Raw genomic sequence first — 23,375 nt, 5'->3', positions numbered from 1 at the left:
TCCTAACCCGACAGAAATTAGGGAAGTTCACACTGTGTTTTAATAGCAAATGCAGTGATTTGACAGTGAATAATGGAGCTGGTCAGGTTCTATTAGTGGCAGATTAGACCATAATTCAATCTCAAACCTTGCTGTTTTAAGCCTTTCTCACAGACTGTATTAAAGCTGACCCAGGGCTGAAGAGGCAGAGTGGAAATGCTACATACAGGGGGACGAGTTTCACCCCACAGGGAGCAGGGGGCAAAGCTGCCCTCATATCCCAGGGGAACACAGTGCAGCTCAGCCTGGGACATCCAATTCCAGTGCCCAAACTCACTCCTCTGAGAGAAAATGAGGCTGGAAAAATCTTTCAAAGGGGCATCACAACACAGGGCTGCGTCCACTGGAGAGGGGGCACAGCCCCACACAGCCGGAATTTCAGGCTGGGATTACTGGGAATGCAGCACAGAGGAGGCACACACAGGGCTGGAGGGGAAGGATCCCGGAGATCCATCACAGGAGGGACACCAGAAGAGGGATGGAGACAATGGAAAGACCAGTGTGCCTTGGTGGAGGGTGCTGAGTGTCAGTGCTGAAGGGAAGCTCTTCCGTGAATATTGGTGCTTCACAGGCAGAATGCAGGGCACAAGGAGGTGCCCCGGGGCACGGAGAGACAGAAAACCAGGATTTTTTCGGCAGTGTCAAGTTAGGGAAATGTTTCATGGCATAGCTGAGCATTGCAACACCTGGCTGCCATCCTAAGCAATTCTGGTGTAATTTCCCTGTGGATGGCTTTCTGCAGTTCTTCCTTACCTCATTCCCACAAGCTCTGGCCCACAGAGTGTTCCCATCTCCTTTTCAAGCTCCAGGCCTGCATTTCAGGCGTGTTTTGAGAGTTTCCTCACCCATGGGCCTGCCCTGCCTAGGTTCTGTTTGCTGAATGAGAGCGTGATTGGGTAGTTGACACAGGGCTGTGTTTTCTGATTGAGAGGAGAATGCTGAATTACTTTAGCAATCATTTATTGAGTAGCTAAGATACAGAAGACCTAGCAGAGATAACCATGTCCTGCAGATTAAATCCTCCATCAGAGAGGCCTCACTCTGTAGTTAGGCTTGCAAACATTTTCCCATCAGTTTTCCCCCAGCCTCCATCCCCCCATGCTGCAAGCTGAGAGAACAGGCAAGAATTGTGAGCATCTTCTCATTACAAGACACCACAGAGCCCCAAAAAAGCCATGAAATCACTGTTCTGTCTCCCATCAGGCAGAAATCTCCCTATCAGCAGCCTCTCTCAAAACCCCTGCAGGGCTTTGGGTGACTTTGGTGCTGCAGAAATTTTTGGTGCCTGGATGCCCAGGCTGGTGAAGTTTGGTGGCAGGCACAGCACCAGCACTGTCACTTCAGAGGGGCACAGCCACAGACACCCTGAGGGGATGTTCTGCTTCTCTGCTGCTCTTGTGACATCCAGAATCTGCTGTGTCCTCTCTGACCCCCTCTCCAGGAGTTCACAGGAGCTTTCCCTGGGACAGCTTTTGGAATTCATGTGCTCTGAGCTTCAACTGGAACCTCTGCAGCACCACACTGGAAGCAGAAAAGCACAGACATTGTGTGACAGGAGAACAGACAGATACAGAACAGCAGCAGGGTTGATTTACACTGAACCACAATTCCTGCTTTGGAGTTTATATCTTGCAGCTCCTGAATGCAGAAGACACTTTCCACTTGGACAAGGCATCCTCAGGCTACCAACACCCAGAAGCTGCTGGCCTTGGCAGGACAGGTGGAGTCCATCTGCCATGGGCCACCTCTTCTGGTTTTTGAGAGAGCCAGGACCCCAAGAGAACCCCCTGGGAGACAGCAGCAGAGCTTCCAGTACTTCTGGAAGGGTGGAGATCTGGGATAAATGATCCATGGAGCTGGAAAAGTGCTGCTGAATCCCAGCAGGGAAGCAGAGCAGCCATGCCCAGGTGGAGGTCCTGTGCTGGAAGGAGCTGCAGCCCCTCACTGCAAAGAGAAGCAGAAAACAGGTGGGAGATGGGGAATTTCCCAGAGAACTGATGGAGTGAAGGCAAAGGGGTGGACAGCTCCCAGGAGAATTGATGGAGGTGCTGTCAGTGTCCCCAGGGACAGCAGGGGTGTTGAAATCCCTCCAGGAGGTTATTCCCATATCTTACTCACCTCTGCCTTTTGGGCCTCAGGGGCTGGGGGTGCTGTGCTGTTTTCCAGCCAGGAATTGTCCCTCTCTCCTGTGGAAAGGCAGAGGGCAGGGATCCTGCTCCAGGACACACAAACCCGTCTCCACCTCTGGCCCTGCAGACAGCCCTCTTTGCTCATCTGTGCAAGGGCAGCAGCACTCCACAGAGCACTCTGACACCAGCAGGCGACAAGAGTGGCACAAGGGCTGGCTCTTGTCACCAATCTGGGAAAGGTTCCCTGAGGTCCCCACACTGCAGCTCGTCAGCTGCTGCCTCCTAATTGAGCCTCTCCAGGAGCCTCCTCAGCACAGCAGGCAGTGCAATTGGTGCAGACAGCAGCACTGAGGAAGATGAGTGCTCATGGAGCTCGGCCTTCCTCACCTGGGCTTCCTACAGAGGCACAGTCATTGGCTTTATTGTAAGACCCATTATGGCTCCTACAATACTGCAGGAAATCTTCCCTAGATGAGCTTCCTGGAGCAGTGGGAATGAATCCCTCACCTCACACAGGCTCTGCAGGTTTTTCCTTTTCCACAAGTGCTGCCAGTGCCCTCTGAGAGCAGGAGGAGCCTCAGACCACATCCCCTCGGAGGCTGTCACAGAGCACCTTCAGCTGAGCTTCCTTCCCGCTGGAGTTGTGTGCTGGGACAGCCAAAGGCTGTAGGAACCACACTGTGATTCACATTCTCTGAACAGAAGGAAACATAACTCTCCCAGGATTTTTCCTGGGGAAGGCAGTGAGAAAGCTCAGAGAGAGAAGAGAAAACAATTCTTATCTCTACTTGCTGCTCCTGTTGTTTGGCACATGTGGAATGTGTTCTGGGGAGTGTTTACCAAAGAAGGGATTTGTTAATTGGACTCTGGTGATGGTTGCTTGGATTGATGGACCAATTAGGTCAAAGCTGTGTTGTGACTGTCTGGTAAGGGTCAGGGGTTTTTCTTTAGTATAGTTTTGTATAGTATGTTATATAGTATAGCTTAATAAAGCACTTGTTCAGCCAGGTGTCCAGGTGGTTCCCATATGGCAAGTGCCAAATTACCTAAATAATGTACCAACCATGCCTGTCAATAGTGGTGTGGTGAGGTGGGAGCTGGAATTCCATCCCTCCAGAAGGCCATTCCATAAGGGAGAGAAAGGGACAGTCTGTAATGCTGTGCATTAAAGAGCATTTACACTATTAAACCCAGCTTTAGAAAAGCACCTAAATATTTCTGTCATGGTCTTGGTGGGACTCTGGAGTCCAAATGGGAGCTCTGGGAGTCTGCAAAGGTGTGAGATGGGACAAAAAATAGCAATTCCATGTCTTATGGACAAAAAAAATTAGCAATTCCATGTCATACTGCTCTGTTGCTGGTGTGAAGCAGCTTGCACGGAGCAACAGGTCAGTGTGCAGCAATACAGCTGTACAAGACAACCAACCAAGTACCTCCAATGCTTCCCCTGAGCCAGAACCTCCCTGAGGACACAAATCCACCTGAGGCCTGAGCACTCCCAAAGGCAGGAAGAGGAGGCTGTTTGCATCATGCTTCCATGGCTCTTTCAAGGGACTCTGCAGCTCTGTCATCTCCTGGTGCCTCAAGGACCTGGGAAAACATGGAAGAGATTAAAAATACCATCCTAACACCAGCCATAAATGTGTCCACAGGGTTGGTATGGAGGCAGTCAGTGATGATGCCTGGGTAAAACTCAGTATTTGCGCTGGCAGGAATTTTTTGGCAACCCTGATCAGGATCTGTAACATCCTCAGCAGGAGTGCTGTGATTCCTGCTGCTCTTTCCCAGTATTGCAGCAAATACAGGGCTGTTGTAGCCTAACATGTGTCAGGGATCAACTCCATAGCCAGGAAAAAGTGGGATAGGGAATCTAAAATTTCTGCTGCTGCCACTTCGGGCATATGAGTAAGCCTACTGGGAAGAAAGAGGAACACAAGGACTGGTAGGACACCATCCAGTGGGTTGGGGTTTGGAGGAATAGGCTGGAAAACAACCTTTGGAATGCAAGGTTGCCTTTTGCACCACTGTGCCCTCACGCCTCTTGCTGGGTTAGTTTTTAGTTTCAGCTTTTAATTGATCCAGAAGATGGGGCTTGTGTTGCTTCTTCCCCCTTAACCCTGCAGCCTCCCTAGGGGAATGCAGCTGGCAGCCCCAACACACCTCCATAAAAAATGTGCAGTGCTGCTTCTTTAAAACTGATAGAAATTTGAAAATTTTCCATTAAAATCTGGGTGGTTTTCCCCACGTCAAAATGATGACATTTTCCTTATGTGATGTTTTCAGTCATAAGCAACTGTGAGCAAAGAATAAATGAAGTCAAGGAAGGTCTGGTGGGCTGGGGAAGATCTCCTGAGCTCCAGGTCCACGTGGCCACTCAGAGTTCTGTGGGGATATTAAATATGAGCTGGCACCTCCTAAAGAGTGAGCCAGGATTTTGACACCTGGAAATACTCCTGGAAGGATGTGGACAACCTCAGGGTCCATCACTGTGGCCAAATACACTGACTTGAAAAAAGGGGAGCTTCCTACTGCTTCTTCCTGCTTCTGCTCTAGGGGAAAAAGGGTCACATCTCTGAAACACCCACCCTGAGGGAGCCAGACCTAGAAAACAAGGAGAAGTAAAAGGTAAAACCATCAGGAAACACACATTCCTCACCAAACTGGCGTTGCAGGGAGAAGTCACAATGCAGAACACTTCCCAGGAATCTCTGTGCAGCACAAGCCTTCCATCCATGAAATGGGAATAATGACACTGCTCACACAGCTATAGGACACAAAAAGTGCCAAGGGAATAATTGTAAATTTGGAGAAAATTAGGCATTCAGTGTCCAGAGTCAGTCCCATGTATTGGCAAAGTCCATAAATCCCCAAAAGACTGAAGGTGTGACAATATCAAAAGGTTGCTGAGAAATCACCTGTTCCTGTGCTTCAAGGTTCATCCTCAGGAGATTGCTTTCCCTGGCTGCAGAGACAATATTTCATGGAGTGGGGATACCTGGAGTCAGTCCTCTTGGGACTGAGAATGAGGAAAAAAAGAATCATGTTCAGTGCACTGAAGCATTTCATAACTGAGCTTTGGAGAAAGTCAATCCCAACTATTTTAGTCAGGGCCAGGAGAATTTGAGGTGCATGAGGGTGGTCCAGCTGTGCCGCACCCAGATGTGACCTGAGTTGGTGTGAATGACTCCAAAAACCTCACTAAAGCAAATTAAATACCATGCAGCAAATAAAATATTTTGAAGACCATTCTGATATTAAACTGAATTACTCCAAGTTGAGGTCAGTGACAGCAATCTTCATTCTCACTACAGACAAGAAAAGTTAAATCTGTGGGATGATACTGAAATAATTTGTGTGTTGCAATGATCATTCAGAAGCAGAAACCACCCCTTTGAGTGCCAAATATTTCCTGGGAAGATCAGAAAATGCTGATCTGTTCTCTTAGCAAAATACACTCTCCATCTAACATTGGTGATAAACAACAAGCACTGGGGCTGTTCGGTCTAGAGAAAAGGTGCGGAGACCTCACAGCACCCTCCAGAATCTGAAGGGACTAGGAGGAACCTGAAGAGGGATTCTTCATCAGGAACTGGAGTCACAGGACAAGGAGGGATGGATCAAACTGAAAGAGGGGAAATTTCAGTCAGAGAGACACAAGAATTTGTTCCCTGTGAGGGAGGAGAGGCCCTGGCACAGGGTGCCCAGAGCAGCTGTGGCTGCCTCATCCCTGGCAGTGACCAAGGCCAGGTTGGACAAGGCTTGGAACACCTGGGATAGTGGAAGGTGTCCCTGCCCGTGGCAGGGAATGGGAATGGATGGGCTTTAAGGTCCCCCCCAACCCAAACCAATCTGTGATCCTCTAATCTTCTGTTATTTGAGCCATCCACCCTCATGATTACAAATAAAACGTCTCTCTTCTGAGCCCTCCACCCCTTTTTTCACCTTCTGAGGAGCTCTGCCCCCTGCCTGGGTGAAAACCATCTCCAAGGAATGGTTCCCTAGCACCAGCAAGGAACCCAGGTGTGGTCAGAAGGGAGGATCCACAGCACCAACCCCGGAGCCTCAAAGAGCAGCGCAATTTTGCTCTTTACTGGTGCAGCTCCAGACAAACCACAGGCAAGCCCAGAGTAATTTTATTCTGATATGCCTGTCTAAACCACAGATAGCTCTTCAGGAGGGTTCTCCCTCACTTGTTAATTTAACGCTTGATATATAGGAAAAATTAGAATTAAAATGTGCCCGGCTGCTTCCTTCACTCCTGATTCCATTTGGAAATATCTCACATCTGGCCACAAAAAATGAACTTAACTGCTTGGAGACGTTTCAGAGCCTGTATTTTATTTTTAGACAAGTCTGTGTGATTTAGTATCCTAAACTCCAGTGAAGTTTGCACAGAACATTTAAATCCCAGCCCTGGCGTGGGGGGAGAGACAGGTCTCTGCTGTTTGGATCAATGAGTGGCTTGGGGTGGAAGGGAGCTCAGTGAGTATTTCACTCCACCCCTGCCATGAGCAGGGACATTTTCCACTATCCCAGGTTGCTCCAAGCCCTGTCCAACCCAGCCTGGAACATTTCCAAGGATGGAGCTGCCACAGTTTCTCTGGGCAAGCTCTTGAAAGCCCACAAGGACGTGGACTTGTGCAAGACCATCAGAGGACAAACAGCTGGAGTCAGGTTTAACAGGTGACTTTCTCAAGACTTTGGGCTGGGTAAGCTGCACCCAAAACCTGCTGCTCCTCCAGCCACGGGGACAGCAAGGCCAGGAAAGCAGATCCTTGCCTCGCCTTTCTCCTACTTCTCCAAGGCTCTCCAAGCAGCATCCGCGCGCATGTGATGCCGTGGAGAAGATGCCTGAAGAGGCAGAGGCAGTTCTGAGTTCCACTGCACGCTTCTGCAGGAGGAGAAGGCAAGGACTACTCTGGACCCTCATTAATCCCAGGAGATGGAGACCATGGGACCACGGGAGCTGGTGGGAGCTCCCACGTCTGCGCCGCGCCAGTGACGCGCAGGAGCCTGGATCCTTCACAGGCACTTCTGGGATTTCTTATTAAAAACTGAATTCTTGGGTTGGGCACAAAATAAAAGAAATACAAGGCTTAAAGTATTATGCAAGAGCCCCAGAAGTGGCCACGGGTCAACACTGTGCCACCAGAGAAGAGAATTCCAGGATACTTACATCCCTCTCCACCACTTTGTTTTTCCCGTGGCCCGCAAAATGAATGGAGATGTTTCAGCTTGGAGAGCCCAGAGTGGAGATGGTGGATGAGGAACAAAATCCATCCCTTTTGAAATCCGCAGAGTTAAGCATTTGTGAGAAAATGTGTTCTCTGCACTCATCGGGAGGAGAAAGACATAGGGAAGAAGGGAAGAAAAAGAGGGGAAGAGACAATGAGAAAATTCTGGATTTAATCTCGATGAGCCAAGTGCAGAGGATGGAGCCTAAACAGATTTTCTGACCCAAACACAGGGTAAACTGTGAGGTTTGGCTGCTTTTCCAGGAAAGCTTTGCAGAAAGCTGTCACACAGTGCCTCCAAATAAAGCACAGAGATCACAGGAAAGACAATATCCTGGGAGATATGTGGAAAGACAATGATGGGGTATAGTGGGGGAACACCTTGTTATCAAAACCTTGCATTTCAAAAGGGAAAGACTGGTGACAAATCTAGGTTGGAAAGACAAAAAAAAAAAGTTGGGGCAGATACGTAAAAAATCTGGGTCAACCAGGTGATTAATTGATCAATTGATCAAGTGTTTGATGAATAAAAGAAAGAGGATTGTGCCAAGGACTGGAACAAGGAAGGTGATAAAAGGAAGGGACAAAGGCTGTGAGAAATCCCTTTTAGGAATGCCCAAATCATCTACAATGCCTCTTCTCCAATAAACAGCAACACATTTCAATCTTGCAGCATTCCCTAATTATTCTGGAGATGGGCCTGGAGTGCCACTTGCCCTGGGCAGTATGAATTTATCGATGAAATGCCCATCTTTAGGAGCACAGAAAGTTTTCTGTATTTATGAGGCACACACCCACTTACTGGGGCTAGTGTGTGCCCTGAACAGGAGGAGAGCTGCTACAGCTACATGAATTTATCGATGGTGATTTCGGTCTGACCAAGTATTTCCTTCCCTGGAAAGGTAAATGATCTATGGATGCCATCCCAGCACCCTGGGAGCTGGGCAGGGTGGGACATTAATATCCAAGAAATGAGGATCAGGTCTTGGTGCTGGTGCTGCTGCAGGGAACAGGAGGCTCCCAGGCTGCCACAGCAGGGATGGACTCGGCTGCAAGGAGCTGCATCCTGAGATGTGGGGAAGGGGAAGGAAGTTTTCCAGAAGGAAATCTAGGTTTGTGCCAGAACCAGCACCAAGTAATCATCACGAGGGTGAGCAATTAATGATCAATCCAAAATCTGCACTTGCTTCCTTCCTTGAGCACAAAATGAGGCCAGGCAGTTAAACTCCACTCTCTGCACAGAACCGAATTAAATTCATCACAAACGCAACACCCAGGCAGAAATTCCCACCTTTGCCTGGCTCCAAGTCCAAACTGCAAAAAGCTCAAAGCACCAAGGGCTGCTGACAGGGTACCCTGAGTGTATATCCATGAAGGGATGCATTCCTGGGGCTGGGGACTGGCTCTGCCTCAGTTTCCACTCCCATCTTTCCCAAAAGACCTGGAGAATTGGGATTCCAGCACCAGGGAACTTCATGCCTCACACCAGACACCACAAGCAGACCAGGCTCACAGACACCAAGCTCCAAACTAAAGCAAGACAATTTGCAATAAAAAAGCCCCAATATTTGTGAATACATCCATCCTTCATGCACAGCAGCAGTTAATCAGAGTCAGGGACTCACAGAATGGCTTGGGTTGGAAGGGACCATAAAGGTCATCTCATTCCAATCCCCTGCCACGGGCAGAAACACATCCCAGTTAAAAAAATAAACTCTCAAAAGGATCTGACACTTCAGGAGTTAAAGAAAACAATAAGTCCAACCTGCCCATGGCCAGCACAGCATTTCCAACAAGCTCCTCTTGCAAAATTAGCACGATCTCAGCTTCCTCAGCTTTCTTACGGCTCAAAGAAACTTGACAATTTCAAGAAGAATTAGAAGTTTTCTCAGCCAGAGCGTCTCTCATTCTTCTTTTTTCTTTCTTCCTTTCTCTGCTCTGTCACAGCATCCAAGAGATTTTCCTGGTGGGGATGCAGAAAGTGTGTTATTGTCCCTGGGTGAAGAGGAGAAGCAAACAGGAACCTGTGTTACACTCCAAGACAGGGCTGATTAATTTGCAGTTAACATCCACTCGCTTCATTATCCCTTCATCGGAGCCTGACAAATGTGCAAACAACAATGAAAAATAGAAATTAATAGGAGTATTAGCACTGCATACAACCTGCTATAGATTTAATCCCCACAACAGAACATATGGATGTGTTACACCTTCTTTCTCTGTAATGACCTCATACCCACCCTCCTGTCCTTGGGCATAAATCTATTTAAATTTAAAGAGATTTATTTATATACACACGTATGTGTGTGTGTCTGTGTCTATCCATATGCATGGGTGCACATGGAGAGGAAGATTTGCTCCTCACTTATCAGTTGAGGCTGGGAAAAGCACTTGGACTAAACTAAATCAACTGGACAATTTCACTTTCTGTTCCCAAAGCCTCAGCAAGGGAAGGGACCTGTGGGGCCCTGTCCCCATCCAGCTCCACACTGAAGGAGGACAATCAGCACAGGCCAGTGATGCCACTAAGCATGTAGCCATAGTCCTGTCCCTAGGAGAGAAGGCATCAGGGCATTCTCCTCGTTATTCTAATTTTCGCCTCCTTTCCAAGGTTTTTGATGCTTGTCTGCTGAGCTGGGAAGGTGCTTTTCACCAGGACATCACAGAGAGCCCACGGAGGAGCTGCGTTTGAGTGGGAAGCGGATGTTGTCCCATTTTTCTGTAGGCATCTCCTCCAGTTCTGCTGCTATTTGAAGAGGAATGTGTGGGCTGGGAGGCCAAGAGGTGATTAAAAAATTATGTTAAAGCATGTTTGTGCCAAACCTCTGTAGTCCCTCGAGTCAGGCAATGTCACCGCAGCAGAGCGAGAATCCACAATTGGGAGTTGCCAGGGTGTTTTTATATCCTCCAGGAAAACCTGAGGGTCTGCAAGGAAACAGGGAATTTCAATCATTGCTGCTTTTCTAACTGAAATCCCCTTGAAAGAAACGCTATTGAAAAAGCTTCTCATCTACCCTTCAAGGTGACCTGCAAATGAGGAAAAATGGGTTTGTGGCCTTGTTTTTGGCTGAGTTGCGAAGGCCTGGAAAGTTGGCAGGGATTCGAAGCAGCGCTGGGATTTAATTTTCTTTTTCTCTATTTTTCTACAGTTTTTTTTGTTTTCTACTAGAATGTAGTTCTTGTTTTGCCTGGCACTTGTTGGGCAAAGAGAGAACCCATGAAATCCAGCCATGACAGGGGACTGACAATGGTATGCCTGAAAGAAGGACACACAGTCACACCAGCTCCTGGTTTGCCTCCAAAGGAGGAGAGGGAATGCTTTTGGCTGCAGGAGGGTGATTTCTAGGTAGGAGAGAAAGCATTTGTTGGCCTCTATTTAACTCCCTGATCTAAGGAAATCTTGGGTGAAAGTAAGGCTCTGATAAAGATCTAATTCCCTTTCTTCTTTCAGTGCCTGCTGGGGGAATTCCCGTGTAAGTAGGGCTGGAAGGAGTAGGAGGAGAGGGGAAAAACCCTTGTCTATGTCAGGAAAGAAACCGACTCACGCTAATAGCTCACAGGGAAGGAAGGAGGCAAACATTAAAATGCCTACACGGAAATTTGGAGAAATTAGAAGCAATTAAACACTCTAAATCAAAGGGCTCTTACCTTGCTAAGGAAAAATACCTGGATGCTGCAGCCAAAAGATAAACCAGGAAAAATACAACTTGGGCAAGCAAGGAGCAGGGTTTAAACCAGAGTGTTGGTTTGCAAAGCTTTGTCAGGGAGGGGGACAGTGGGCCCTGGGGCCACCACCATGGAGCGCATCCCTGATGGGGGATATGAGCCCTGAGCTCCTTGCCAACACCATGGATGGGCATGGCCTTCTGTGCCACCCCAGTGACCTCAGATATAGCAGCCCCTCAGCCTCCCCATCCCTGCTGGCCAAGCGGTGCCACTGGTGCCATCCCCAGTGCTGGCGGGTGACAAGTGGCAGCAGCACATTTTCTGTCTCACACATTTATTTCAAAGCCAAAAGAACCAAAAATATTTGAGCCACCAGCGAGCCGACCCTGCTCTCCAGGGACTCCCAAAATGTTTCACCATTGTCACTCGCAGGGAGGGGCTGAGCTCTGGTGGCACCACCTCTGACCAGGCTGGGCAAACAGCAGCAGTGCCACCCTCCGAGAGAGGGGACAACAGCCAGGGCACAGCAAAGATCTCCTGTTGCCTGCAAAATGCCATTCCCTACACACAGCACCACAATACAACAGCTGAGTCCTCATTTCCCTGGGAATGGAGATCCCTGGTTTTCCAAAACCCTTGTGGGGTTAGAGAGATTGGACACCAAACCTGCCACCGACCCAGAAATTCACACTGGGGTAGTCTAAAGGACTGTCCACAGCTGTAAGACAAAGTAAAAGTATCTGATTTAACTGAATTTCATTTTTATTTTGGATTTTTAGTTATTGCTCTTTGGAGGAGGTGCCCATCATCCCTTTACTCCAGAGGCCCTCAATTATTTCCATGCCAATTTGACAGCATTTTCACAAATCTAAACTTTTCCTGCTGAAAACCAGGAGGCTGGATCCTGGCTCGGAGCTCCAGCAAAGCAGTGACAGCAAAAGGCAGGACCTGGCTGCTCCCAGGGTCTCCTACCAGGGGTCTGCTCCACCAGGTGGTCCCAGTTCCTCAAGCTTTGCCCTCTCCATGCAAAACCTGAGAAATGAGAGGATGCCAAATAACCATGGGAAGAGTTCCTGGGATGGGAGGCTGAGGAAGAAGGGTTGAGGGAGCAGAGCTCACTCAGGTGCACATTTATCCCCTGGACATGCAGATCACTGTGTAGCTCTGTTCATTTCACACAGACATCATTTGGGAAAGCCAAAATAAAGTGATTTACTCACCAACACCACGCAGGAATACTCTGAGCACAGTGGAGGAGTCAGGAGACAGAGCTAAGGAAAGAGCTGGGGAGCAGCTGAACCCCATGCCCAGGAGCTGGGGTGTCATCCAGAAGGAGAAAAAAACAAATTAAGCAGCACCTGAAAATTGTTCAAATGGATCATTAGGCACAAGCGCAGGACACCAGCCCAAACTGGATGGGACCACGTTGGAATTCCAGCAGGAAGGAGGTTATCAGTCCCTGACAGATCAACTGAGCCAGGCTGGGCCTCCTCAAGGACCTTCTCTCTTGAGAACCACAACAGCAGCGAGATCCTCCAAAAAGTGCAAGTCCCAAATCAAAAGTCAAGCCGCTATTAAAGGAAAGACATTTACAAGATCTAAAACTCTGCTCTGCAGAGGTATTAAGATGTTGGAACTAAACCTGCCTTATTCCCACTAGTGGTTGCATTTTAAGGAAACCTTTTAAAAGGATTATCTTCAGGAACTCTCTTTCAACAGCCTTCCCTTTAAGAGTCCTTCATGGTGATAGCACTATTAATTATGCTATGTGATGTGATTATGTATTTGTTCAGGTCTGGGTTGCAAACACGAGGCAGGGGAACATCTGCAGGTGTCACTTCCAACACGGAGCGGGGAACTCCAGCCTTTGACGTGCAGCGTGGGCTCTGTGCCGGGCAGGCACCCACCAGCCTCCTTGACCTGGGGGGCATTGCCTGGTGCCTGTATTTACACAGGGAGTTTTGGGAAAGGCTGGTGAAGACCCCACAAGGACCAGCTTGGAGCTCTTTAAGAGCCACCGCCAGGAAAATTCTGTGTGGATCTATATCCGTATCTGGCTGGAGATAAAGACGTATATTTTTATCTGTATATAGCGAGGCATTTCCAAATCTGTCTGTCTCTCTATTTACCTGCTTTTAACAAGAAAAAAAAGCAACTTCTTACATAGCTCTTGCCGCTGCATTTAAAGCAGAAAAATAAGTTTTTCCGCATCCCTCCACTCCCGGCATCGGCGAAGGTGTCCAGGAAATGACGGATGGTTTGGCAGCCTCTGTCTTTGGGCACAAGGCTCTTTCTCCTGGAGCCATTCCTGTGAGGAAGGGACAGCTCTTCCTCCCTGGAGCCATTCCTGTGAGGAAGGGCTGTAGCACAGGGAGAAGGAGGTCACGCCTGTCCCCACCTCACGCCAGGCAGAGCCACGGGAAGAGCTCAGCCAGGTGGGGCTGGTTTGGCACTTGGAGGTGTCAGGGGAGAGGTTTAGGTTTGCTCTCTGGCCGCTCTCCTGCAAGGGAATTTGGATCTCAGCTCCAGGTACCATTCAAAATGCAAACAAATCCAGCTTTGGTGGCCTTCGGGTTTGGGAGGTCAGAGGCCGCCGGGCTGAGCTGTGCCCTGTGCTTTGTGCCAGGGAGCACCAAAATATGGGCACCACAGGCACCCCAGCCCTCCCAAAGGACACGTGCTGGCAATTTAGGGAAATATTTTCTATTTAAACCCAGATATTCTGCTCCAATTCAGTGCTCGGGTATCACATATATCGTGCATATCTGCAGCATACGCAGGCTGGGTGGGTGGTTAAATCTGGGGCCATGGATATATGAATGCTGTAAATAGCTGTACAGTATCTGTGTGTTTTATTTCAGAGGCAGAGAATGAACTGTTGGTATCACACAAGCACAGGGATGCAGCACATACATGTTGAGCACACAAAACCTGCTCTCTATATATTGTATATATACATATAGACACATCTCTAACACCTATACTGCATATATTATTTATAGATATAGATAGACATTTTTTTTCCCACCTAAACCATTTTCTTTTTTCACATTGCTAATTACTCAAAGTCTGGAACATAAAAGAGGAGCTGGGGAGAGGAGGAGAAGGGAAACTTCACTTTACCTACTTCAGCTGAATCTCATATAATTTCTTTTTTTTAAGGAAACTTCATTGTATATTCCAGAAAAGTATATTGGTGGGGTAGGTTTACCAGAGGCAGAGAGAATGTGCAGGGAGTGAGAAAGTGAATTGATGGATGGATGGTTAAATGAATATAAATGAACTGATACCTTTACAGGAAAATAACATTTCTTTTCTTTTTTTTTTTATTCTATAGATCAGTGGGTTTTGTATCTGTAATTCTTTCATATCAGCAAAGAGGAAATAAACTCCCATGTAAATCATTTTCCCCCCATCTGGAAGCATATTAAAAGCATGCCTTTTTTTTTTTTTTTCTTTTAAGCAGAGCCTTTTTTTCCCCCTATTTGCTTATCGGTTCATCCACCATTACATTTTAAATGAAATTGCAAGACCCCCCTCTCCTCCTTTCTCCCCCACCCCCCCCGCCTCCCAAATTCCGGGCTGATGTCGGAAAGAGGGAATCAGCCTCTCCCATGCTTTAGAATAACTGACCTAGATTCAATTACAGATAGACCCGGCGGAGAGGACGGCACCTCGCTGCCTTCTCAGGGGTCTCTTAAAAAAAAATAAAATAAATAAAATAAAAAAGGGGCAGAAAATAGGGAAGTAAAACACCCCAAAAAAGAGGATAAAAAGCGGGGGGCAACAGACAAACAGACGCTTCCCACCGAGCGCTGCGGGCGCCCGAGCATCCCTCGCCCCGCCGGAGCCGAGCAGAGCCCGCACCGACGGCGCGACCCCGCCGCTGTCCCAGCGGCAGCCACGGGGGCTGCTCGCCCTGCCCGGGGGTGGTTTTGGGGGGAAGGACAGCTTTTGGGAGGCGGGGGAGCATCGCGGTTGTGCCCGCAGCTTCCCGGGAGGGAGCGAGGGGCCGGCGGGGCAGCGGGGAGCAGCGCGGAGCTCCCTCCTTCCCTCCCTCCCTGCTTTATTCCCTTCCCTCGGGAGCCCGCCGGGATCGGGGGGTCCCGTGTGGACGCCCCCCACTCCCGGGGGGCTGCGAGAGCGCGGGGAGGAAGGACAAGGGGGGCTCGGGGTCCGCAAGGCTTGTTTCATTTCAAAGTGGGACCGGGGCCGCTCCAGGACGCGCCGCTCGCAAATATAATCTTCATATTCAGTTCAATGGAGTCTCCTTATAATTTACAGCGGAGAGATAAGGCTGGAGGATGCAATGAAAAAAAAATCTGAAGTCATCCTCTCCCCCCCTGTACTGCGCTGCACCTTGGGCAGCGGAGCAGAATCCAGAATCTCAACTTCTCCCGACATATGTTTCCAGCAGATAAGTAAACAATCTGGACGTGAAATGAAAATTTTAATTAATGCAGTAATGCTATTACACCTCAAGTGTGCAAATCCCATTGCCTTGCACTGTGACAATGGGTGGGGAGGAGGAAAGAAAGCAGACAGACAACAAACCACAAGCAAATTCTAATCTGGGTTTTGCTTTTCACTCGGCTCCAATTGTTTTCATAGTTTGTTTCCTTTGAATTAATCTCATCCTTATATTTCAATAATTACCAGCTACTCATCTCTTCCCCTCTTTCTCTCACCCACTCAAAGAGCCGGCTCCCGCTCCCTCGCTCTCCTCTTTTAAATTGTGATCAACCTGGATTTAATTTCGGGGCTTTTAGGCGTACACATGTTGCCTTGTTGCAGCGTGGACCTGCACAGACCCTGCACGTTATTTCTTGTTTAGCTTTCCGAACGAGGAGCGTTCAGGAATAATGGAGTATTTTGCCCTAATAAAAAAGGGAAGGGAAAAAAAAGAGAAAGGAATAATAATAATAATAAAGGCTGCGTTGTCCCTTTGATGTTGGTATAAAACACCCCAACTAGAATAGAGGCGTGTAAAGGGAGAAAAGAGAGACGAGGAGGTAAAATTAAGGACCGAAAGAGAGAAATAATAATAATGAAAAGGGTGAATTACAGACACATCAAAAGCCCCGAGGCTTCCTCGCTGCGGAGCGCGGCGCAGCGCGGGGAGCTCAGCCCGCGTCCCCCGGCGGCACCGGGCTCCTGCAGCCCCCCGAGGGGACAGCGAGCAGCCGGGGCCGGGCTGTGCCTACCTCCAAATTCTGCGTTATAGCCATTTGGGGGGATTTCGTGATATATGTAAGGAGAGGCGCTGAGGATGCTGCGGCGGGGGGACCGCGGTGCGGTGCCCTGCCCGCCGGAGCCGCTGCCACCACAGCCCCGCCGGGGTCCCCGGGCCGGTCGGGGCCGCTGCGGGAGGAGGAGGAGGAGGAGGAGGACGTGTTCCTGATCACCGCTTACTTTTAAACACTACAATCAAGGAATGTAGCCAGGAGGTCGGGCCTGGAATAAAACCGTAAAATCAGAATTGCAATCTTTTTGATGTTTCAAAGTCTCTTTGAATGCCTTTGATACACTCAATAGCAAATTTACTGGGCTATTATCACTAATAAGCAGAAATAAGTAATATCTCTCAGAGACTTCTATGGGCTTAATGTGTCCTTTAAAATAAAGTTTTTTAACATCACTTAATTCCCCTTCTGTCTTTGTCTCTCCTGCAGCAGAGCTCCCTGGCGATAGCACAGCTACACCTGGGCGCCAGCGAGGGCTCTCCCGGTGCCCTCGGCCTCCCGAGATCTTTTCTCCCCCTCTCTTATTTGTTGTTATGTTTAAATCAAGGCCAGAGTGGATCATTTTCAGTGTCTAGGTGGTCCTGCAGCAGCACTGAGGAGAGGAGAGGAGAGGAGAGGAGAGGAGAGGAGAGGAGAGGAGAGGAGAGGAGAGGAGAGGAGAGGAGAGGAGAGGAGAGGAGAGGAGAGGAGAGGAGAGGAGAATGGTAAAAAAGAAGGGGAAGAGAAGGGGAAGAGAAGGGGAAGAGAAGGGGAAGAGAAGGGGAAGAGAAGGGGAAGAGAAGAGAAGAGAAGAGAAGAGAAGAGAAGAGAAGAGAAGAGAAGAGAAGAGAAGAGAAGAGAAGAGAAGAGAAGAGAAGAGAAGAGAAGAGAAGAGAAGAGAAGAGAAGAGAAGAGAAGAGAAGAGAAGAGAAGAGAAGAGAAGAGAAGAGAAGAGAAGAGAAGAGAAGAGAAGAAAAGAAAAGAAAAGAAAAGAAAAGAAAAGAAAAGAAAAGAAAAGAAAAGAAAAGAAAAGAAAAGAAAAGAAAAGAAAAGAAAAGAAAAGAAAAGAAAAGAAAAAGATGAACACGGGCGAGGGGAGCTGCGGGGAGGGTGGCTCGGGCAGAGGCCGCGGGGCCCCGCTCGGCTCCGCGCTGCCTGCGCGGGATTCCGCGGGTGCGGGCGAGGCTCCGCCGCGAAGCCCAGCCCGGGACAGCGCCCGGCCGCGCACCCAAGGCGTGGTGCGCATAACCCCTCGGCCTTTGTTTAATGATTTTATTGAAAGAAGGAGACAGTTGTGGGGAAACAGGTTTGACAAGGAGCTGCATTTCCCCCTCGAGGGAATAGCTTTTTTTCACCTCTCTCTCTCTCTCTCTCTCCCCCTCTTTCTTTCTGTTTTTGGTTTCCCTTTGACATCAAAGTCAGTAATCGGTTCATTGCAGTGTCAAGATCATTATTTAATTTATTTATCTCCAAGAGTTAAATAGCTACACACCTGCAAGCGGGCGGGAGGGTTGGAGGGATAACACGGCGCAGGGAACGGGAACGAAACGCGGCGAGCAGAGACTGCGGAGGGGCGAGCGGGGTGGGAGGGGGACGGCGAGGCAGAGAGGAAAAGGGAATGAGAAACAGGAGGAGAGGGAGAGTAAAGAGAGAGGGAAATAGGAAAAGAGAAAGAGAGAGGGAGAAAGAGAAGGAGAACAGAAGGAGAGAAGGGGAAAATGTGAGATGGAGAGAGAAGGAGAGAGAAGGAGAGAGAATTAATAAATAAAGATAAGAAAAGGAGGTTAAAAGGAAAGCAGGAAGGAAGGAAGGAAAGAGGGGGAAAGGAGTGAAAGGGGAAAGAAAGGGGGAAAGAAAAAAGTAGAGAAAGAAAGGATGAAAGTAGGAAGGAAAGATCCCCGCCAAAGTTTGCAGCCCTGTCTCTGCGCGCTCCCCACCTCGCCCCGCTGTTCCCCGAGGCCGGGCCCCACCGAGCCCGTTCTCCCCGAGGGTGTCCGGGCTCGGGGGTGCGGGGGGTGCCCCAAAGCTCAGCCGCGGTGGGGAGCGGGGCACGGGCACGGGGCCCCCGCTTTGCCCCACGGCCGGCGTGGCCCGGGCGGGCCGGGGCCGGCGCTCCCCCCTCCCGGCTCTGCCTGCGACCATTGTCAGCCTAATGCGGGTGGATGTCGGAGGACACTGAGCTATCGGTGTTATCAGCCGGGCTGACAGCGCCTGTCAGCTGGGGTTACATCAGCGCCCGCCGCCGCCGCGCCGCCCCACGCCGGCCGCATCCAGCCCCGCGTGTCCCAGCGGATCGTCCCGCGGCTCCCAGGCCCTCCCCAAGCCAGCTCCTTTAATTGTCCTCATTTGTAAGAGCCGTTTTGTCATGCTAAACAAGGCTGGAGCAGCCATTCTAACCTCTCCTTTCAGCCCTTTTCTCCTCTCCCCTTTTGTTTACCTTCGCCTGATCTCTCATTTATTTATCTATCTATTCTTCCCCCGCTTACCCTCCCATTCAAGCCCCATGTATGTTAATTGTGTTACGCCGTTTAATTCTAACATCGGTCTCCAAAGAGCACTTAATGAGCAAAGCACATCCAAACACGCGGCGCTCCGGCTATTCAGCCCTTCCAGACGGATCCTCTGCCTCTTCCCCCTTCCCCTCGCCTCCGCCAAGGGCAGAGCACCCCAAACACCGCTAATTGATCCGCGCCAATTCCAAACCGCCGCCAGAACTCCCCTCCCCGCTCCGAATATTCCCTGGCACCGCTAAAACTTCAACGCCGCGGAGGAAACTTGGGAAAAGCCAAATTCCCCGACGGGACGGGACGGGATGGGACAGGACGGAGCATCCCCCCGGCTTCTCTCCGCTCCATCCCGTCTCTCCGCAAGTTTTCTCCGCTTCAGTCGCGTTTCCCCGACGGGCTCCGCTCGGAGCCCGGCCCGGCACGGCTCGGCACGGCTCGGCACGGCTCGGCACGGCTCCGGAGGCGCGGGGAGAGCCCGGGGCTGCGGGCGGGGGTCGCTCCCGTCCCCGGTGCGCGACGCGGGGCTGCGTCCCCGCACTCACAGCACGCACTTGCCTCTGTTTGATGACAGATTGTCTTTATTCAAAACGTCTTTGTTCAACAAATGAAAAGGTTTAACGAGGTAAAATCCTGCCGGATACATCTTAGTTTCTGTTTCTTCTCGCCCAAGACATTGTGAAAACATATTTGAATTGCCATCGGTTTTTTATTCGGTTTTTCGTTATTAGTAGTAGTAGTAGTATTAATTTTTTTACAATTCTACTGCCTGACTTCATACCTGACGCTCTGTCTAAAGTAAACTTAGATCTAGTCTCACTGGATCACACAAATTTAAGGACTATCTGTTTTAAATTAAGCAAACACTATCATAGGTTTTAAATATAAATGTTTCTCCCCGTCTTTTTTTTCTTTTTTTTTTCTTTTTTAACTTTGAAGAGCCTTTTTTTTTTTCTGACATGAAAAGCAATTTTACCTAGTAGTACGTGGTGGCAAAATATATATATATTTATATATATATAACACAGTTGATCTCGTTTTTCAATGTGCAAAAGGAAAAACAACGAGGAAAAAAAAATAAAATCAGAGTAAGACCGGGACTTCCCAAAGTCAAGTCCAAGTGACATGAGACCCTGAAGAACTCATAGACATTAAGAGAATAAATAAAAATCGAAACCGCTTCTCTCTCTCTCTTTTTTTTTTTTTTTTTTTTGTCTTTTTCTCTTTTCCTCCCCGCTTTGTCCCGAAAGGGCAGTTCAAGGTTCGCTTTGCTTTTCTGTCTTTTAAACACATTTACAACTCTTACAAGCGCCGGGCTCCTATCTGCCCCCGCGATCGCAGATCCCCCCCGAGCTCTCGTGGCGAGCTTTTTTTTTAGGCGAGAGCATCTCCGAGGCAGCGTCCGCGTCTGTCCCGGCCCGGCGGCGGGCGGCAGAGTCCTGGTTCGGGCGGCCTTTTTTTTTTTGCTCCTGCAGCTTTTATGTACATGCACGCACGGAGGAATCCCAGTTCCAGCTGCCGGCCGGGGCGGGGGGCACACGCACGCAAACACACACGCGCCTGCGGGGGTGCCCGTGGGTCGGTGGGTGGGTGTTACATGGCAGTCGCGTGTGCTGAAGAATAGGGGTCTATCCCAGTCTTGGTCATGCCTGGGAATAATATGTAGGCAACTGGAGGTTGCAAACTGGAGGCCGACCAAGCGGTACAGTTACATGGCACGACATAGCCCGGGTTAGTTGGCGAGGGGTGAGTGTGGGTGTGTTGGCTGGGGCAGCTCAAGCTGCCGAACGCCCCGTTCTGGTATCCCAAGGTGGAGGCGTAGGGCAGGGTGCTGGTGGCTAAGGTGTGAGGAACCTCAGTCATCTTCTGAATGGCGCTGGAGCTGAACTGGCTGGGGTCAAGTAAGGAGTAAGGTGCTGAGGTGGGAGGCAGGAAAGCCCTGGCCTTCTCCGGGGAGCTCAGCAGCGAGTCAGTGGCCCCCACGGGAAGCCCGGCGGCCTTTAAGGGATCTGTTTCCCCGAGGTAAGGCAAAGGGAAGACATACCTGTCCTTTTTCAGCAGGTTCTTGGGCTTGCGCCGGGGCCGGTACTTGTAGTCGGGATGCTCCTTCATGTGCTGCGCCCGCAGCCGCTTGGCCTCGTCGATGTACGGGCGCTTCTCCGCCTCGGAGAGCAACTTCCACTCCGCGCCCAGCCGCTTGCTAATCTCCGAGTTGTGCATTTTGGGGTTCTCCTGGGCCATCTTGCGCCGTTGGCCGCGGGACCACACCATGAAGGCGTTCATGGGGCGCTTGATGTGGTCGCTGGGCTTGGACATGCTTCGGCCGGGCGGCTCTGCGGGCGGCTCTGCGGGCGGCTCTGCGGGGCGCGGCGGCTGCGGGCGCCGGACGGCGGCGGCACCACGAGCAAGAGGAGGAGGAGGAGGAACGGCGGGAGAAGGCCGGAGGAGCCGGAGGAGCGGCAGGAGCGGGCTCAGCTGATCATCACAGGTCCTCCGCCAAGGCCGTCCCCGGCGGGAGCCGTGCCGGGGCGGGGCGCGGAGCGGGGCGCGCAGCGGAGGCCCGCGGGGCCCGGCGGGCACTAGGCGGGCGGGGAGCCGCCGGGCGCAGCACCGGGCCGGCGGTGGGGACGCGGGGCGGTGCGGGGCAGTTCAAAGGCGCGGGGCTGCGGCGGGCAGGCTGACATAGCGGCAGGGCGGTCACAGTGCGGCCGGGCGCCCAATCAGCGCGGAGGGGGCCCGCTTAAAAAGAGAGGGAGAGAGGAAGGGCGAGAGGAAGAGGAGGGGAGGGGACAGAGGAAGGAGGAGGAGGAAGGAGGAGGATGGAAGGAGGGGACAGGAGGAACCCCCCCCCTCCACACACACCCCCCGCCTTCTAACGCGCGGATTAAAAGGAAAGCTTTTGTGAGTTGCTGCGCTAATAGCAGCTGCGGAGGAAGGGGGAAAGAGAAGGGGGTCGTCCCCATCTTCCTCATCCTCCCGCATCCCTGGGGTGAGCGGAGCGGGGCCGGTCCCGGAGCCCTCCAGGCTCCGCCGCCGCTGCCGTCGGGGCTGCGAGCGCTGCGCTCCGCCGTGCGCCCGCCGCTGTCCGCTGTCCCCGCTGCTGCCCCCGCCTTCCCTTCCCTTCCCCGCGCTCCCGGCCGCTCTCCCGCTTCCCCAGCCCCCGCCCTCCCCGCTCCGCAGCCCCGCTTAACCCCGGGAGCCGGCCCGCGTCCCGGCTTGCTTTGAATAATTGCCTGCCTCCCGCGAAACGCCCGTGGGGAAAATATTTATTAAATGGAAACAATTGTCCCGGCTCCCGGGGGGGGACCGCGTTTGTTCCGGGCTTATTGGTTTTTAGCACCTGCTTTGGTTAACAAACCTGCTCCGAAAAAGCCCCCCCGGGCCGCCCCCTGCCCCCCGCCCGCCCGCGTCCGACAGCGAGCGGGGACAGAAACGAGATATCGGGGGGCACTCCCGAGACGGGCGGGGGGCGCCCGGCCCGGCCCCTCCGGGGTCCCCCCGCTCCTCTCGGCCCGAAACTTCGCCTCCTGCCCGAGGGGAGCCGCCGCCGCCGCTCCGTGCCGGGCCGCCTCTCCCGGGGGGCTCTCGGCTCCCCCACCCCATCCAAATAATATTAATAATAATAATAATAGAATAAACCATCTTCGCCCTTATTTCCTCCTTCTTCGCAATAAATGACTTTCATTTCCCGGCAGAGCTCTGTGCGTGCGGAGCCGGGGAGGAGGAGAAGGAATATGAGGAGGAGGAAGAAGAGGAAAGGGGCCGAGGATGTGGAGTCCGCTCACCTGGACGGGGCCGGCAGCGCCCGAAGCTTTGGCTCTGCTGCCTCCGGCCCCATCCCAAAGGCTTTTTTCGTTGCGCCCAGAAATGCGCCGCGAATTTCCCAGCCTGCACCAGGACCCCTTGCCCAGAGCGGGACCTCCCCGGGCGGGATCCTCCCGGCTTTTTCCTCGGGGAAATTTGTCCCCATCCATCCCAGGGTGGGATCCTCCCGCTATGGCACCGCTTCTTCCTCAGGGAAATTTGTCCCCAGGGTGGGATCCCCCGGGTTCTCCCCCACCCTCAGCACCGCTGATGTTTGTAGGGGACCCGCAAACAACAAAAGGTGGGTGCAGGCGGCCCCTTCCTGCAGTTGTCCCCACAGGGTCACCTGCGACGTGTCCCGTTCTCGGGGACCCCCGTGCCAGGCGTGGTCCCGGTGACACGGGACTGGGGTGCCCGAGCAAGCTCTGCTAGCCCCGACAGGCACCCACGAGCTCGGCCGTGGCCGTGGCAGGGGTGACACGAGTGGAAACTTCTTTTTTACCCCACTTTTTCCGTGGAATCAGAGCTATGGGCAGCCGCAGCTGCCGCGCTCAGCATCCGCGGGGGAAACCGCCTGGAGCCGCTGCCCCTCTCCCCAGCACCGCCTGCTTCCCCCTCCGACGGTAAAAACACAAAATTCCCTTCGCTTTTATTGTTGCTTTTCAAATTCTTCGAAGGAGGGGGGAGGAATTGTATCGCTCTTCATCCCTCGGCAAGATTAAACGAGAGGAGCCGGCCGTCGTCGTCAAAAATCCGGGCAGCAAAATGGTTCGGGAG

The 23,375-nt window shown here is 51.4% G+C and overlaps 1 protein-coding gene and 1 long non-coding RNA gene across 6 annotated transcripts; both read right to left on the bottom strand.

The window, feature by feature from the left end:
• Window positions 1-982: 982 nt before the first annotated feature.
• LOC113459590 (uncharacterized) lies at window positions 983-14,591 on the bottom strand. Of its 5 annotated transcripts, none has more exons than XR_003380984.2 (4): window positions 7,345-14,591; window positions 5,084-5,184; window positions 4,825-4,932; window positions 983-3,758 (listed from the first exon to the last, which is right to left on the bottom strand). It is a non-coding gene; the product is annotated as an uncharacterized LOC113459590 (long non-coding RNA). The 5 variants fall into 5 exon arrangements; XR_012581593.1 differs by having other exon boundaries at window positions 9,168-14,591; XR_012581591.1 differs by having other exon boundaries at window positions 5,084-14,591.
• Window positions 14,592-19,974: 5,383 nt separating this feature from the next.
• SOX14 (SRY-box transcription factor 14) lies at window positions 19,975-21,865 on the bottom strand. The gene has a single exon (XM_074546941.1). It carries the CDS (start codon window positions 21,108-21,110, stop codon window positions 20,388-20,390), a length of 723 nt encoding a protein of 240 aa, XP_074403042.1. The 5' UTR covers window positions 21,111-21,865; the 3' UTR covers window positions 19,975-20,387.
• Window positions 21,866-23,375: the final 1,510 nt, after the last annotated feature.

Source organism: Zonotrichia albicollis, chromosome 9, assembly GCF_047830755.1.
Source record: "Zonotrichia albicollis isolate bZonAlb1 chromosome 9, bZonAlb1.hap1, whole genome shotgun sequence".
Taxonomy (NCBI): domain Eukaryota; kingdom Metazoa; phylum Chordata; class Aves; order Passeriformes; family Passerellidae; genus Zonotrichia; species Zonotrichia albicollis.
This window is presented reverse-complemented; position numbering and strand designations above follow the sequence as displayed.